This window comes from Lissotriton helveticus, chromosome 6 (assembly GCF_964261635.1).
Source record: "Lissotriton helveticus chromosome 6, aLisHel1.1, whole genome shotgun sequence".
NCBI classification, from domain to species: domain Eukaryota; kingdom Metazoa; phylum Chordata; class Amphibia; order Caudata; family Salamandridae; genus Lissotriton; species Lissotriton helveticus.
Genome location: NC_136067.1, coordinates 1,875,227,284 through 1,875,244,309, shown reverse-complemented (window position 1 = coordinate 1,875,244,309; position 17,026 = coordinate 1,875,227,284). Strand labels below are relative to the sequence as shown.

Here is a 17,026-nt window from a genome sequence, read left to right as displayed (position 1 = left end):
GAGTACTGGGTGCTATGATGAGTCTATGGATATAATATGGAAAACAGACCCTAAGGTGCTGGATAGGCAAACCTCATCCAGGTCACTTTTAGAGACATTTACTGTAGGGGCCATAACCACTGTAACCTCAGTAATAGTTCTGCACACATTGCAGTCTTCACTTACAAAACAAAAGGAAATTCACAGGGGAGTTTACTGTGAATTGATACATAACTACAAGTAGTGGGGTTGACACTGGCGGCTTTTTATCAGTCTGCCTTTCGCTTCACCACCTGCCTGGAATGTAAATATAAAGCTCACTAGACAAATGTCAATAATTTGCAACAATGAACTAGTAGATATGGACACATTTAACACACATGCCGATTTTTTTTAAAGTCGAGATTCATAATTTTAAAGGTGAGCAAACTTCAGGCCATAAAAATTAACAAACGGTTACTAAAAATAAAAAAAGAGTTTGGTTCAAGACACATTCTATATTCATCCCCAAAGTAATATCTGTATGCTATGTAAATCAGACTATGGAGTTACCACTGTTCGTTCGTGATCAAAGTCTGCACCAGACATAGCTATTCCCATACTAAAACTAAGGGGCCCTAATGTATTATATTGATAGGGTGCCGTTGTTTAGAAAATCTGATTAACTTTGTATCATACACTCTTTCGCCCTGATATCTTAATATTAAATAGAACATGCATTTCATCCTAGATAGTTCATTGTATTAAGTTATGCAACTCATTAGCTCGCAAGACCGAAGTGAGGCCAGCAACATGTTTCTTTGTGCACCCCTTCGTTACCCATTAATGTGTAGCCATGCCTGCAAAAGGAGTCAGCATATAGTAGGGCATAGTAAATTAATAAAACTGGGTGTGCAACTACATGCTTCCCTACATAGAGTGAGATACCACTTGGCAATTTATACTCTGCATATGATGCAAGAACGGTTGTAAGCTGCAAAGATAGTTTTACAGTTTGTAAGTTCCCTTATTTGTTTTTTTATTTGTTGTTGCACATGTAGTTGAATCTGGAAGTTGTTTTCTTCTTCTTTTATAATCAAAGGATAAAGTGGATGCCTGTGTAAAGGAGCTTCTGGAGCTGAAGACAGAGTACAAATCTTTGACTGGCACAGATTATAAGCCAGTGGCTTCTGCCGGCATGGAAGACACAGACAAGAAGAAGAAGGAAAAAGACAACAAATCGGAAAAGCAGAGTAAACCACAAAAGCAAGGTGACAGCAAAAAGAAGCAAGCCCCAAAAGAAGACAGCAACATCTTGCCTTCTGGTGGGGGCCCAGGAGAAGGACAGGGTCCTAAAAAGCAAACCAGGTTTGTGAAGATTTATTTATATAATGCACACAGTGTTATTAAAGTAGTGTGTGCAAACTGCTTTGCATAAATTCTAGAAAATTAAAGGAGAATGATGGCAACGTAACACCTTTCCTAATCCAGAATCCCTTAGTATTTTTCTGTGTCCCTCACCCACTAGATTTCATGAGTGGCACGATTCATTATCGGGTCTATATTCAAGACACCGAGTATGTCCGAATAGACTCGGCCTCCCCGGGGTGGGATCTCCTCTAGGTCAAATTGTCAGTGGGACCTGAATAGTAAATATGAAATTACCTCAAATATCCAAATGTAATTTATTCAGTGTATGGGTACTTGGGTAAGGGTAAAAGCAAAAGGGATGTGAAATGTAAATTGCCCCCTACATGTCTAAAGAAAAACAGTGTACATTTTTCAGTCTCCTAGGCCCAGGGTGAGTCTAATGGTTTTCCTCAGGACTTCTCTATGGCAGATCCATGTAATCCTAAGTATTGGGAGAATATCTTACAGTCAGTGTGTCGGTAGGTCACTATTTGTGATATAGTAGTGCAAATTGAGGTATGTAAAGTTCACTTGTACAAGTCATTGACTTGCCCTATTCTATGGATCCATTGGTCCGATACCTGTAAGGATGAACAAAAGCACATAAAACAGAACATTGAAGAAAGGTAACAATCCAGGATCTATGTAAATGTCCTGGAAACCAGTTTCCATCTCACCAGTAATGAGCACTGTAGTCACAAACTGCAGAGATGGAGTCAAATAGGGTCATTAACAAGGACACCTTTGTCCTAAACAAACCATGCTTCCACCTCGGCGACCGGTGTCACTTCGTCTAGGGCGTGAGCCCGGCCATTTAACCTCCTGCAACCTCTAACCTGTGCATCTTGGGAGGAATGGGCTCTGCCGCGCCTTAAAGGATTCTTGGTTAGAAAAGATGTTAAAGTGGCTAAACTCTCCTTTGATTTTCTTTGTTATTACTGAAAGTTGAGTAGTTATACCCCTAATACTTCTACTGCCCTTTCTTGATTGTTGCGAGTTGTTCTTGGGGGTGAAATTGTATTTTTTTGTGAGGTTACCCATTAAGGAGGACCTTGTTGTGCCACCATGCTTCCCCACGATTTAAATGTCATTTTCTAACTGCATATATTTCAAGTCTGACCTCATGCTTCTTAGACATTATCCAGACACTTATTGTCTGACCTTCAAGAGCGATTGTTTTTCAGCAATCTTCCAGTGTTTTTTATACCCCAAATGGGGGTTGTTGAAATCTACTAAATGCAGAGTCTAGATTGATAATTCCAACTTAACTGTTTAATGGATAAGCGCTATAAATCATGTGTTAGGCTTTAAACCTGAGATACTATAAATTGGTAGCTAATGCACTGAAATCAGGTGGGAGCTTTTTAAATTCAATTGAGTCCATTAATCGTCCATTCTGTATTATGCTTGTTGCTCTTACACTGCTCCCATTCTGAGGATACTACCTTAATTATTAGCTTCCAGTTCCAAATTCATTCACATTTAAAGAATGTTTTAAATTTTCAATTGTACATTTTGCTTCTTTATTTATATTTTATTAGTCTGTTAATATTGAATTTTCTAAGCAGTCACGGCACCCTAAGCAGGCTTTGTGAACCCCCAGAGGTGTCCGGCCCATAGGTTAAGATCCACTGACCTTCGGTACCCATGGCATGTAAGTTATAGGGTTACCACAGAGCTTGCAGAACTAGTTGTGCCAGCCTGAATGTGACATGAGTAAAACGAGCCTCCCAGCCCACTAATTGTAGGCTGAAGAGCAATGTAAATGATGAGGCTGACTTTGCCATTCAGCAAAGCCAGACTTACCCGTGGTACATGTGCAAGTCACACCTGTGGCAGGCCTTTTGAGTCCTAAGGCAGGGTCAGCATACCTCACGGGCAGAACATGTCGTTTTACATGTTCTGATAGTACAAACTGCTGTTTTTATGGTGGGAAAGGTTGGTTGCCCGATTGGCGAGTACAGAGCTACAGTCTGATCCCTCTGCTGTGCTAATGCTAGGACAGTGCAACCCAAGTTGGTTATCCAAAGGATCAAACAACTCATTACATTAGGCCTGAGTTGATTCTCAGGTCAAAATTAAAGTAGCCCGTTGCGATGTGCAGCTTTATCAAAGTTGCCACTTTGCAATTGATACAGGCACAGAGGACTAAAAGAAACACACAGGGGTCTGTCCCCGAGACGGCTTTATGTGCTCCTTGGGAGACGTACTAATGACTCCCAGAAAATGGATACAGTAGGGGCCTGCTCTGGAAGGAGGTATCACCTCCCTCCTGCAGAAAGCAAAATGGGTGCTGGTCCAGAAGGCGAGCTTCAAAGGAGAAGCCGCCTTTAAACGGCAAATGGGTAACACTTGGGAGAGGGGCTGCTCTATTGTTTTGACAGACAGGCCGCCACTAGGCAGTGGTGTAGCATGGGCAGGACCACAAGGGGGGTCGCCCCGGGCACAAATTCTTAGGGGCATTCTTAGGGGCGCTGGGGCATTCTTAGGGACACAGAACTTTAAAAGAAAATTGCCTTGCCCCTGGCAACCCATGCTACGCCGCTGCCACTAGGTATAGGAGAGGGGTCGAAGGAGGGTTTCTTCAGGGGATTCTGACCTCCGCATGTTTACATCTGTTGGGGAAGGCTGCATTTGTGATGAATGAGTTGAGAATAGAGGTGAGCTCCCTGCTGATTTCTTTGTTTCCAATGTTGAAGAAGTGGTAGGGGCAGGGGACCGCTGCTGCTCCGGAATGGGTGGAGGTCATGATGGCTGTGGTCTTCTGTGTGGCGAGTATATTTAATGCGGTAAGCGGGAGGCTGTGGGTGGTGTCTGTTGGTGTGAGGAGGTTGTCGAGGCCGGTGGGTTGGGGTTTGAAGTTTCTGTAGATTGTGGATATCTTGTTGTGGAAGTAGTTCACTAGTGTGATGCAGAGTTCCTGGGTAGGACGGATCATGTTCTCAGTGTCTGAATGTTAGGGGAACTCTGACGTTGCTGAAGAGTTCCTTGCTGTGGTTGGCGCTTGCTTTGATACGATCTGTCTAGACGTCTCTTTTGTGCTCTTGAGGCGTTGGTGGTATTTGTTGAGGGCTGACTTGAAGGTGGCTCAGTCTGTGGGGTCTCTGCAGGTGCTTCTAGTCGTTTGTAGTTGCGTTTAATGGTCCTGAGTTCGTGTGTATACCAACTGTCGTTTTTGGTGGATCTGCTAGTTTTGGCTGGCTTCATGGGGGGTGACTATGTCCACACAGTTGGTGATCTATACGGAGAAGTTCTGGATGGCCTGTTCCAGGTTGGTTGCAGCATCAAGCTGGGTTGTGTTGAGGGCGTCTTCCATTTGGTCTCTATCACTTCGCTCTAGCTGCGTTGGGAGGAGCTCCGGGCCCTGGTGCTGGTACCTGGGGAACCTGTGATGGTGAAGTGAACGATGGCGTGGTCGGTCCAGGTGAATTCGGAGACATGGCTGTCCTTGACTCTGTCGCTAGCTGTGAAGATTTGGTCGCATGTGTGTCCTGCGCTGTGTGTGGGGTTGGTGACCAGTTGAATGAGACCAATGTTGCTCATGTTTTCCAGGAGGTTTATGGAGTTGGCGTCTTTGGGGTCATTAAGGTGGAAGTTGAGGTCACTGAGGAAGATGATCTTCTTGGAGTCCGTAGCTAGAGGGGCGATGAATTTGGAGATGGTGTTGAAGAAGCTGGGGCATGGTCCTGACTATCTGTATGCGAGGGTGCCTCTGGTGGTGCTGGTGTTGGTTTGGAGTTGGAAGTTGAGGTGTTCCATGATCTGTGTGGTGTTGTCTTTGGTGGTGGTGCAGTAGAGTTACCTTGTGGATGATGGCCATGCCTCCTCAGTGCTCTTTAATTCCAATCCCGATGTATAATCTTTTAGCCACTGAGCGTTAAGGTGGTGATGTTGGGGTAGAGGAGTGGTTGGAGCAGGTCCCAGCTATGAAGATCACTTCAGGGGTAAGGGTGGTGATGGTGTCCCAGATTCGGTGTCGTGTTTGCAGAGGGACCAGGTGTTGAGGAGCATGCACTGGAGCAGTTCTGGTGTGTTTGCGGTTGTTGGGGTGGGTATGATGAGGGTTCCTGTGCGGGCAGGAGAGAGGTCCTGATTTGCATGTAAAGCGGCGGCAGACGAATGGTTCTATCGTTGATTGGGAAGAAGTGATGCAGCAGTTGTTGCAGCGTCTTTGGTACCCTCTGATATCAGAGTAGTAAAGGTGCAGCCCTAACTCAAAGTACCCTTCTCTGATGGTTGTGTCTGCCATCATAAGCCATTTAACACGATTTTGAGACAACCCAGAAGGTGTCTTGGTCCCCCAGGTTCTACTTCCACTACTGTATGGTACTGATATTGATTTGGCTCGCTGTTCACTGCACATTGCGGTGTAGTGGCCAGCAGGTTTGCAGCTTCAATCTGAGCAGTATCAGTCTAGGGTAACCATCATAATGCCATTCTCCTTCACTAGGAGTAGGATAATGCATTGCTTTCAGAAACCTCAGGTATTGGGATTATAGCAACAACAAAAGAAAATCAAAACATGCAAACAGATGCCCCCATATTCAATGTCCTGCCATAAATCACTGCACCCTGTACTTGTTGTTTTTCTTTTACATCATGATCGCCTCAAAATCATCTCTACATGAGTCACACACATCCCAACTTACAAAGGATCAAGCCACCATATCATGAACATGTTTCATGCCCATGTGCAGGCCTGGAAGGTGTCCAGGCACTGGTTTTGCTGAAACTGTGCTACCTACATTACATATATTAACTTGAAAAATATACGAGTTAGTGTAAGCAACTACTGTTCTGTGTCCTAATATAACCTTCAACAAAAGCAGCTGCTTGTATCTGTCTGAGCAAGTGCTTGATGCAGCCCTTGGATCACATAGTTCAATATCTGAAAGAGACACATTAGTGATAGATTCCTTACCTTAGAATATCCCCAGGCGTCAGAGTGGATCAGGAAAGTTTTGCTTAGAAGTACCCCTGCGCGTCAGTTGGTGGCGTCCTATGGCGCCGAGATTACGTCGCGGAGACTACTTAGGCGCCACCCATGTGCGCTAACGTCAGGTTCGAGGCATGTGGGCTGCTAAATTCATATCTTAGCATTAGATCGCCGCCTAGTGTTGGGCTCGGATGATCGCACATTGTTGTCCTGGAAGAGTCTTCGAAGTATCCTGAGATAGGTGGCTCCTCCCCTGGACTACAGTGCGCATGGGCATCGGCTCCATCCCCAGATTGTTTTTTTCCGCCATTGGGTTCGGATGTGGTCTCGACGTCTTACTGTCGGAACCAAGTAAAACTAACTTTTAGCGGCCAAAAGGCCTCGATTTCTTGCGTCGGTATTGTCTGCGCACGGTCTCGAGTCTTCCGTCTCTTGGAGCCGGAATAAGCGGAGTTTTCTTCGCTCTCGGAACTTTGAGGCCTTCTCATCGCGACACGACTGCAAAACTTTTCGGACATGGAGCGGAGCCCGTTTAAGTACTGCCCGCTCTGTGGGTCCAAGTACCCACACATCGATCTACACCCCGTCTGTAATAAATGCCTTTCACCTGACCACGACGACGGCAAGTGCAAAGCCTGTGCACAGTTCCGGTCTAAGAAGACTCTCAAGCTTCGGCGCGCGGTGCGCATGGAAGCTAGACAAGCGGCCCCGGATCCGGAGAACATCTTCGGCGACCAGGACGAAGAGGACCAGGGTCACCATCTTCAGATCTCACCACCCGAGACGGAGGTCGAGGCGGATCCGGGAGACGACGACGGAGTCGTGGGTCAAGGCCTTGAATACGTCGACGAGGTAGGAGACGACGATGAGATCTATGGGGCCGCGGCAGACAGCTCGGGAGACGAGCTCTGCCATGAAGGTTACGAGGATACCGACCGGGACACGGGATCGCCTGTCGGCCTTACCCAAGACCCGTTGCCGCAAGCCACAGCCCCGCCTTCGGGCCCGGCCATGGACTTACTTGCTGAGCAGACTGTTTCGAAACCGAAACAATCGGGATCGACAACACCTAAAATGGCCGACCCGAAAACGAAAGCGAAACTTAAGGACTCGAGTGTCCCTAAGATGGCTGCCGTGCCGGTGAAAACGACGGTGCCCGCTACCCCATCGACTCCGTCGACCTCCGGTCCGCAGAAGTCGAAGAAGTCCGTCGATTCCGATGCTGCAAAATCGAAAACGACGCCAGAGGAGGGGTCCTCCAAAAAAGATGGTCGGCATGGGTCAGCGGCAACGACGCCGTCCAAGCCCTCCAAAGTCGGCTCCAAAGAGGCTACGCAGGCACACGGGACGAAGTCTGGCACGTCTGCGCCCGGAACACAGGAATCGGAGCCGGTGAAGACGGGATCCGCGCCCAAAGCGCACAAGGCCCACAAGGACGTCGGATCCGATGGAAAGGTCAGACCATCCTCGTCGGCGCCAAAACAAACTGTGAGTGAGGCGTCCCCCATAGCCGAATCGCTACAGAGACTCAGGGAGAAGGCTTTTGCCCCGTCGGCTCCGATAACATCGCCGCTGCCGCAAAAGGACACTCCGGCGAAGCCTTCTGGAAAACTTCTATTTATTTTGCCGCCAAATGAGGCGCCGAAAGCATTTTCAACCAAATCGGCACCGAAACAGGTGATTTCTTCGCCGGCTGGCCCGCCTCCACGTCGGGTACTCGAATCAGAGGATGATTCAGAGCAATTCATCGACGCAGGCACAGGCAAACTGACCCTCTACAAGAGGAAAATAACTTCGGTGCCTGTGGACCCCTATGTCATCCCACTGAAGAAGAAGAGGGTGCCCCTTGACGCCTCAGGCCTCACAGAACCCATCCAGCCTCCTCCAAGACGGAGCCCTACTCCCTCACCAGAACACTCTACGGGTGAGGGGTATGATGAGGACGAGCAGTACAATTTCCCCATCAATGAACCTGATTCACAACCGGATTCATATGATGACACTGGTGACCAGAACACCCAAGGTGTGGGGCAGGACCCACAGCTTTTTAACGCACGTGCATCCCCGACTGAGGATTCAGCAGGTTTTCATGCACTACTTGAAAGGGCGGCAGCCAGTCATGATGTGGACATGCATGCCGACCCGGTTGAGGAAGACTTCCTTTTCGACACTTTTTCAGTCTCTGAAAGGACAGTAAAGACACTGCCTATGCTTAAAGGAGTCCTCAAGCATGCTGGGGACATATTTAAGGAGCCTACAAGAGCGAGAGTGGTCAACCCTCGCATTGAAAAAAAGTACAGACCTGCACCTGCGGACCCCGCATACATCCGGGGACAATTGCCACTGGACTCTCTTGTGGTCGCCAATGCCAGGAAACGTGCCAACTCCCAGACAACGGGTGAAGCTCCTCCCCCGGATAAGGAGTCCAAATTGCTAGAGGCAGGGGGCAAAAGAGTAGCTGCACAGGCATCAAACTTTTGGCGCATCGCCAATACACAGGCACTCTTGGCGCGTTACGATAGGGCGCACTACGACACCCTAGAACAGATTGTACAACACCTGCCTCCACAGTTCCAAGAGGGCACAAAAATGCTTATTGAGGAAGGGAAGCTAATCTCAAACGCAGCCATCAAGTGTGCACTTGACGCAGCAGACACAGCTGCTAGAGCTATTAACACTAGCGTTATGCTGAGACGACAAGCGTGGCTCCGCATCTCAGGGTTTAAACCGGATATTCAGACAACCATTCTTAATCAGCCAGTCAATCCTGATAGTCTGTTTGGTCCGGATGTTGACACCACCCTAGAGAAGATAAAAAAGGACACAGAAACTGCTAAGTCCATGGGGGCCCTACAGTCACAACAGTTTCGCGGCAGCAATTTTCGTCGCTCAGGTGCACGTGGAGTCACCAGAGGACAAATGGGTCAACAATCCCAGTTCTCAAAAGGTGGAGCACAATCCTCGTTCACGAAACAGAACAAGGGAGGTTACAGAAATAACAGCAACAGAGGTCGCGGCAGAGGAAACAACAGCTCCCGCTCCTCTACTCCAAGCAAACAGTGACTCTCTGTCACTGCCCCCCGAACACTTAACACCTGTCGGGGGGAGACTGCAGCAGTTCCTGCCCGTCTGGAGAAACATCACCACAGACAGGTGGGTGCGACAACTAGTCCAGTATGGTTATTGCCTAGAGTTAAAGTCCACTCCACCCAACATCCCGCCAAGGCAAAGGCCTATGTCCGCAGAGCACTTGCTCTTATTGCAGCAGGAAGTAGTGGTGATGCTGCAAAAGGGAGCAATCGAGCTCGTGCCGGTGGGAGAGGAAGGCACAGGGGTATATTCCCTGTACTTCCTTATTCCAAAGAAGGACGGATCTCTCAGACCCATTCTAGATCTACGTCCCCTCAACCTGTACATACTATCAGAACATTTCCACATGCTTACACTGCAACAGATTCTCCCATTGCTAAACCAGGGAGACTTCTTAGCAACCTTAGATCTCAAGGATGCTTATTTCCACATTCCACTACACCCGTCACACAGGAAATACCTCAGGTTCACTATTCAAGGCAGGCACTACCAGTTCAAGGTCCTACCCTTCGGAGTCACCACAGCCCCGAGGGTGTTCACCAAGTGTCTGGCGACAGTAGCGGCGCACCTCAGGAGGCAGAACATCCATGTCTACCCCTACCTAGACGACTGGCTAGTGCAAGCCAAGTCAGAACAACAGTGCGCCGCAGACATGTCAACTACAATTCACCTTCTTCACGATCTGGGTTTCTCCCTGAACTACCCAAAATCGCATCTTCAGCCGGCACATGTCCGGCAGTTCCTAGGTGCGACAATCAACACCCTGACGGCCATGGCTCAGCCAAACCAGGTCAGGATAGACAGCATGCAGGCTCTGATCCAAAAGTTCAGGCCACAACACTCGCTTCCAGCGAGAGTGTTCATGCAGTTGATAGGCACGATGGCCTCCTGCATCTTCATAGTCCCTCACGCACGGTTACATATGCGTCCGCTCCAGGAGTGCTTAGCGAATCAGTGGACACAGGCTCGTGGGCAATTGACAGACCTAGTGTTGGTTACCAGTCGGGCATGCGACTCTCTGCATTGGTGGACTCCACACAACCTTTGCAAGGGCCGACTGTTCCAAGAGCCTGTGCCGCAGATTGTCCTGACAACGGACGCATCTCTCCAGGGATGGGGAGCTCATGTGCTCACTTACACAGTGCAGGGACTATGGACGACGCAGCAACAGAAGATGCACATCAACTATCTGGAACTGATGGCAATCTTCATGGCGCTCAAGTCCTTCATTGTACATCTGTGCAACAAAGTCGTGCTAGTCCGGACGGACAACATGACCGCGATGTACTACATTCAAAAGCAGGGAGGCACCCACTCGCCACAGCTGTCTCATCTGGCTCAGAGCATGTGGAAGTGGGCCATTCAGAGGAACATTTTCCTCATGGCAGAACACCTCCCAGGAAAGGACAATCAGATGGCGGATCTGCTCAGCAGGTACAGCCATCAAATGCACGAGTGGGAGTTACACCCATCTGTCCTCCACCCGTACTTCCAGCAATGGGGTCATCCGGAGATAGACCTGTTTGCCACAAAAGAGAACGCAAAATGCCAACACTTTGCCGCCAGGTTCCCTCACCCACAGTCGCAGGGGAATGCGATATGGATGAACTGGTCAGGCAAATTTGCGTACGCTTTTCCGCCAGCCCCTCTAATACCGCTGGTCGCAAGAAAGCTAAGGCAGCACCGGATGACTCTCATCCTAGTTGCTCCAACGTGGGCGCGCCAGGCTTGGTACACCACGTTCCTCGAACTCTCAGTGGTGCCGCATCAAAGACTGCGCCTCACGCCCAGTCTTTTGACGCAGAACCATGGAGAAATTCAGCATCCAGATCCGCAACAGCTCAGCCTGGCGATCTGGCTCCTGAAGTCCTAGAGTTTGGATAACTTAACCTACCTCCAGAATGCATGAACATCATCAAGGAGGCAAGGAAGCCAACTACTAGAGCATGCTATGCTGCAAAATGGAAGCGTTTTGTCATTTACTGTACAGCCAATGACATCAACCCGCTAGATGCATCTATCCCCAACATCATCTGCTATCTGTTGCATCTTTACAAGTGCAATCTAGCGTACACTTCCATTCGGATACATCTATCCGCCATAGCGGCTTATCTTCAAAACAGGCAGCACCTCTCTGTCTTCAGAGTGCCCGCCATTAAAGCCTTCCTTGAAGGTCTGAAACGAGTCATTCCCCCAAGAACACCGCCAGCTCCGGTGTGGAACCTCAATGTCGTTCTCACCAGACTGATGGGACCACCATTTGAGCCACTGCACTCGTGTGAACTCCAGTTCCTTACGTGGAAAGTAGCTTTCCTCGTAGCTATTACGTCTCTAAGGCGTGTCAGTGAGCTGCAGGCGCTCACAATCCAGGAGCCATTCATTCAAATTCATCCAAATAGGGTCGTGCTACGCACAAACCCCAAATTCCTTCCGAAGGTGGCGTCACAGTTTCATCTAAACCAAACTATTGACTTACCAGCATTCTTTCAAAACCCTCAAACGGTGGCAGAAAGAATGCTCCATACCTTAGACGTACGAAGGGCGTTGATGTACTACATAGACAGAACACAACCCTTTAGGAAAACAAAACAACTCTTTGTTGCCTTCGCACCACAACACAAAGGCAACCCGATTTCCAAAGCAGGGATAGCCAGATGGATTGTTAAGTGCATCCAGATATGTTATCAAAAAGCCAAGCGCACTTTAACAATACCCCCCAGAGCCCACTCCACACGCAAACTGGGGGCATCCATGGCTTTCCTAGGGAACATTCCTTTAGAGGATATTTGCAGAGCAGCCACGTGGGTTACACCACATACCTTTACAAAACACTACTGTGTTGATGTGCATTCCAAGCAGCAAGCTGCTGTAGGGCAGGCTGTTCTGAAGACACTTTTTCAGGTTTCTGCAGCTGGCACGGGCAACCGCCGCTGATGGAGGGACTGCTATGTATTCTATGCTAAGATATGAATTTAGCAGCCCACATGCCTCGAACTGAATATGCTACTTACCAGTATGCATCTGTTCTTGGCATGTAGGGCTGCTAACATTCATATCGCCCGCCCTCCTCCCCGGTGCCTGTCGCAGCTGCAGATATACTATTGTATTTATTCATTAGCATGGACATCCTTTACACTTTTCACTCCATCTTCTGCCACAATGGCGAAAAACAATCTGGGGATGGAGCCGATGCCCATGCGCACTGTAGTCCAGGGGAGGAGCCACCTATCTCAGGATACTTCGAAGACTCTTCCAGGACAACAATGTGCGATCATCCGAGCCCAACACTAGGCGGCGATCTAATGCTAAGATATGAATGTTAGCAGCCCTACATGCCAAGAACAGATGCATACTGGTAAGTAGCATATTCATTCCTTCTGTTTCTGCCCCAGCAAGCGCAGATCCGGATAGAGCACGTACCTAAGTCCCTTTTTGACTGCTTTTTGAGACTTTTGTCTCACCTCTTGTTTCTCCTGGTGCACGTAGGGATGCCTGAATTTAAGTCCTATGTCGGTGGCGGACCCCACGATGCTTGCCTCTACTGCCCAGAGACGATTCACGACCCCTGGGCCTGCCGGAACTGTCGAGCCATGGCCCGAAGGCCTTGAGGAAGCGGCGCCGGAAGTTGCTGGAATTCTGGAATTCCTCACACCGCCGCTCCGGGTCTAGGGGCCGTTCCCGGGACCGCTCGCGGGACTGATGTCGCCGCTCCTCGGGCTCAGTCTTTTCCCTCGGATTCCGGTAAGCGACGCGATAAAAAGAAGTTGAAGAAGCGTTTTCGCTCTCCGACGTCCCCCTGCCACTCCTCGGATGTGGACGAGGAGGACAGGGATTCTGCCCCTGCAGCTCCTCTGGAGCCTGGGAGTCCTGCGGCCTACCTGCCCTACCCGGGTCCGTCGGCGACTCCCGAACAAGGTGCAAGACTTTCTTGCTGCCATGGACTGCCCGTTTTAGGCCTCGGCCTCCCCCTGGCGCCCCTTCGGGCCCTGCAGTCCCCTGTCCAGATCCTGTTGGCCCGTCGGCGCCGCCGGCGGATCCAGCCGGCGCCACAGGATCCCACACCGTTGGCTCCGGCCCTGGCACCACGAGGTCCTGTGCTGCTGGCTCCGGCCCCAGCACTGCCCTCGCGCCGCAATGGGTGCCGTTCATTCCACCCTTGCCCTGGTTCCAGGACCATTTTGTTCCTACCTGGGACCCGCATTGGGAGGCAGTGTCGGTCCGGCACCGTTCTCGGTGCTGTTTCTCCCTTCTCTGGCTCAGTTTATGCCGCCGCGACCGGCCCCTCCTGCACCGGAGGCAGAGGCGGACTCCGAGGACCCTCTTGCCCGGCAGTGTGACTCCGAGCAGGATTCAGTGGAGGACCTGGAGGATGCAGGCGACCTCGATGTCTCTTCTGACCCGAGGTTCGCCTCTCCCCCGCCTACGATGGAGGAAGGTGCTTCCTACACAATGGTGCTCCGTAGTGCTGCTGAGGCCCTTAACCTCGACCTCCCCACAGTGTCTCTCAAAACTAACCTCTTCACTGAGGTGCTCTAGACGGCGTCTACTTCGTCGGAGCCGTTGCCTCCCTTCAATGACGCCCTTACCGAAGTCCTCTAGGGCACTTGGTTGCGGCTGGCCACGGGGGCCCCTGTGGATAAGAATGTCGCCAGACGCCATCTCCCGGTGCCTGGCGACGCCGCCTTTCTGACCACTCATCCCACGCCTGAGAGTCTGGTCATCCAGGCCTCGACGTCGCAGAGTGCCTTTCCCACGGCCCCGCCGGATAAGAGCTCTAAGAAACTGGAACAGTTTGGTAAGCAGTTGTTCTCTTTGGCCAGCTTGGGGCTGCGGTCGGTGAACACCGCCTGCTTATTGGGCCGCTACTCCCATGCAGTATGGGATACTGTTGCTCAGGTGTTGCCTCATTGTCCTGAGGAGGTCCAGGCTGTCCTTTCTCAGGCGATTGCTGAAGGTAAGGATGCGGCTAAGTTCGCCAGTCGGTGTGGTTTGGACAAAGCCGACTCGTTGGGCAGGGGGTTGTTTACAACTGTGGTGCTGCGATGCCACGCCTGGTTGCGTTCGACTGGGTTCTCGCCCGATGTCCAGGGCTCGCTCATGGACATGCCCTTTGATGGCACCCGCCTGTTTGGCGATAAGGCCGACAGTGCACTGGAGCGCTTTAAATACTCACTGGCCACGGCCAAGTCCTTGGGTCTTTCTGCAAAGAACCCGGCCACTCCTTGTTTTCATTCTTTTCGTTGCCAGGGCAGAGGCACCCAGGCACGTTCCTTCAACAAGCCTTTGCAGAACCAGCCTCAGCACGGCCGTGGTCGCGGATTCTGCAGGTGCGGGTCTGGGATTCAGCGTGTGGGTCAGTCCACCTCCTCCCCACTGCTCCTCCCTCCAAACGTTGCTAGTCCGAGCTTCGTGGAGCACCCCACGCTGGTGAGTGGCAGGATCTGCCACCACCTCCTCGAGTGGCGCAATATCACATCGGACAAGTGGGTGCTGCAGATAATCCGCAAGGGTTACTCTCTTCCCTTTCAGTCCTCCCCTCCAGCCATGCCACCTCAGAGCCACCGCATGTCGGTGGATCATTTGGTTCTTCTCCAACAGGAAGTCACAGCCCTCTTGGCCAAGAGGGCCATCGAGTGCGTTCCCGGGCAGGAAGTAGGGAGTGGTTGTTATTCCCTCTAATTTCTGGTCCCCAAGAAAGACCAGGGGGGCCTGCCCCCCATCTTGGACCACAGGACGGCAATCTAAATGCTAACTCTGGCTCAGGTCCTGGCTGCCCTCGACCCTGGAGACTAGATGGTCGTGCTGGACTTGCAGGACGCTTATTTTCACATCCCCGTCCTGCCGGCCCACTGGCATTACCTGCGGATCACGGTAGGCCAGGAGCATTTTCAGTTTGCCGTGCTCCCCTTCGGCCTTACCAGCACCCCTCGGGTGTTCATGAAAGTGATGGCGGTGGTCGCAGCTCACCTGCGCAGGTCAGGGGTGTCAGTCTTCCCCTACATCGACGACTGGTTGTTGAAGGCGGGCTCGCCCCAAACAGTCGTCAGCCACCTTCAGACTATGGCAGACCTCCTGCATTAGCTGGGTTTCTCCATCAAAGTGCCGAAATCGCACCTGAGCCCCTCTCAGAAGCTCCCCTTCATCTGAGCGGTTCTGGATTCAACGCTGTTTCGGGTTTATCCTCCTGAGTCTGGGATATTCAAGCTATGATTCCGATCTTTCAGCCTCCATCCCGGGTTTGTCAGGTTGACCCTCCGGCTTCTGGGCCTGATGGCCTCCTGTATTCTGCTGGTGACACATGCCAGATGGCATATTTGGGCTCTGTAGTGGGACCTGAAGAAAACTACTGCTACGACATGGAAACATTAAGCTGTGCTTGTTCTCTCCTCGGAAGTTGGAAAATGCTCTAGAACTGTACGTGCTCCACATAAAACAAAATCACATAGGCACAGACCAGAAATATACAATAATCTTCACTTAAGGTATGAAATCTACAGGCAAAAGATCCAAAGCTTGCTGTAGGTTATGATGTTTCTTTACTGCCTCAGCTGCTGTTTCACACCGCAGCAGAGTTTGTGGTCACCACATTTTTTTCCATATGACAACGTAGAGCATGTAAAGCCCAGATCAGACCTTAAGAATACCTTCTTGGTATCTCAAGACAAAAACTGGGCAGTTTTACATGACCGAGCATCCCGCAATATATATCTTGGGTCAGAAGTATAAAATCTTTATTTGTCTGATCTTTGAAAATGTTCTTAAGCACAGAGATGTAGGAGTGCGTGTTAAATGCCTGCAAGTAACATTCAGATCTTAATGAGATGCAACCTGTCTTCATCCGTGCATGGGATAGTCTTCACTGGGGGTGGGACAGGCCATCAGGAAAGAGGAGTTTGGGTGCTGGGAAATGCGAAATAAAGAGAAATAAAGAAACACTCCTTATAGAGCAAATTCATAAAAAAGTTCGAAGAAGGGGTTTAGGAGCAGGATTGTAGAAGTGACAAAAGGAATGAATAAGGCACAGAAGAATATTAAATAAGTGCTTTAAATACTGGAAAAGCATCTGGATATTTATACATAGCACAAAAGAGAAATCACTATCTACTGATTTTAGTTTTTTGTTTTACAAGTTTTGAAAACATTGAAAAACAGCCCTTGACAGGGTTTTGAGTCACTGTACAGTGTTGCAGTACAATTTCTGATCACACTCCCTGTCGGTTTCTCCAATAGTTAAGGAAATCTTCCCGTGTATACCCATATCGACAGCCATGTCCGTACACCCCTGGTTGCAGGTATCACGCTTCAATGTCATACTTACTTTCTGGTCTTCTATCTTTGGAACAAGCACATACAATTATATAGCCACTTTTAACTAATCAGTGGCATTGCAGCAGGCATTGATGAACTAAAGAATATAAAAGCTGAATCATAACACAAAAAGGCCCCAATTGCGAAAGGGCATGTGGAGTGGTTAACAGCCCTAGGCCATTCTACTAACCGTGTCAGCACTAAACTTCCCATTTGACAAAGCTACTTTGATATTGACCTTGATTTGTCAGGAGACACTTTTTTTAATGCATTTTAAAATCCTTGACACAGCAGAAGTTACACTTGCGAAGGGGTTGCTAGAAG

The 17,026-nt window shown here is 49.8% G+C and overlaps 1 protein-coding gene across 4 annotated transcripts in view; it reads left to right on the top strand.

The window, feature by feature from the left end:
- Nucleotides 1–17,026, top strand: part of EPRS1 (glutamyl-prolyl-tRNA synthetase 1) — a 961,840-nt gene that overhangs the window by 773,533 nt on the left and 171,281 nt on the right. For all 4 annotated transcript variants that reach the window (XM_078649796.1, XM_078649798.1, XM_078649799.1 and 1 more), the window contains one exon: nt 1,061–1,326. In XM_078649796.1, the coding sequence (XP_078505922.1) occupies nt 1,061–1,326 (266 nt within the window). The remainder of the gene's footprint in view (nt 1–1,060; nt 1,327–17,026) is intronic.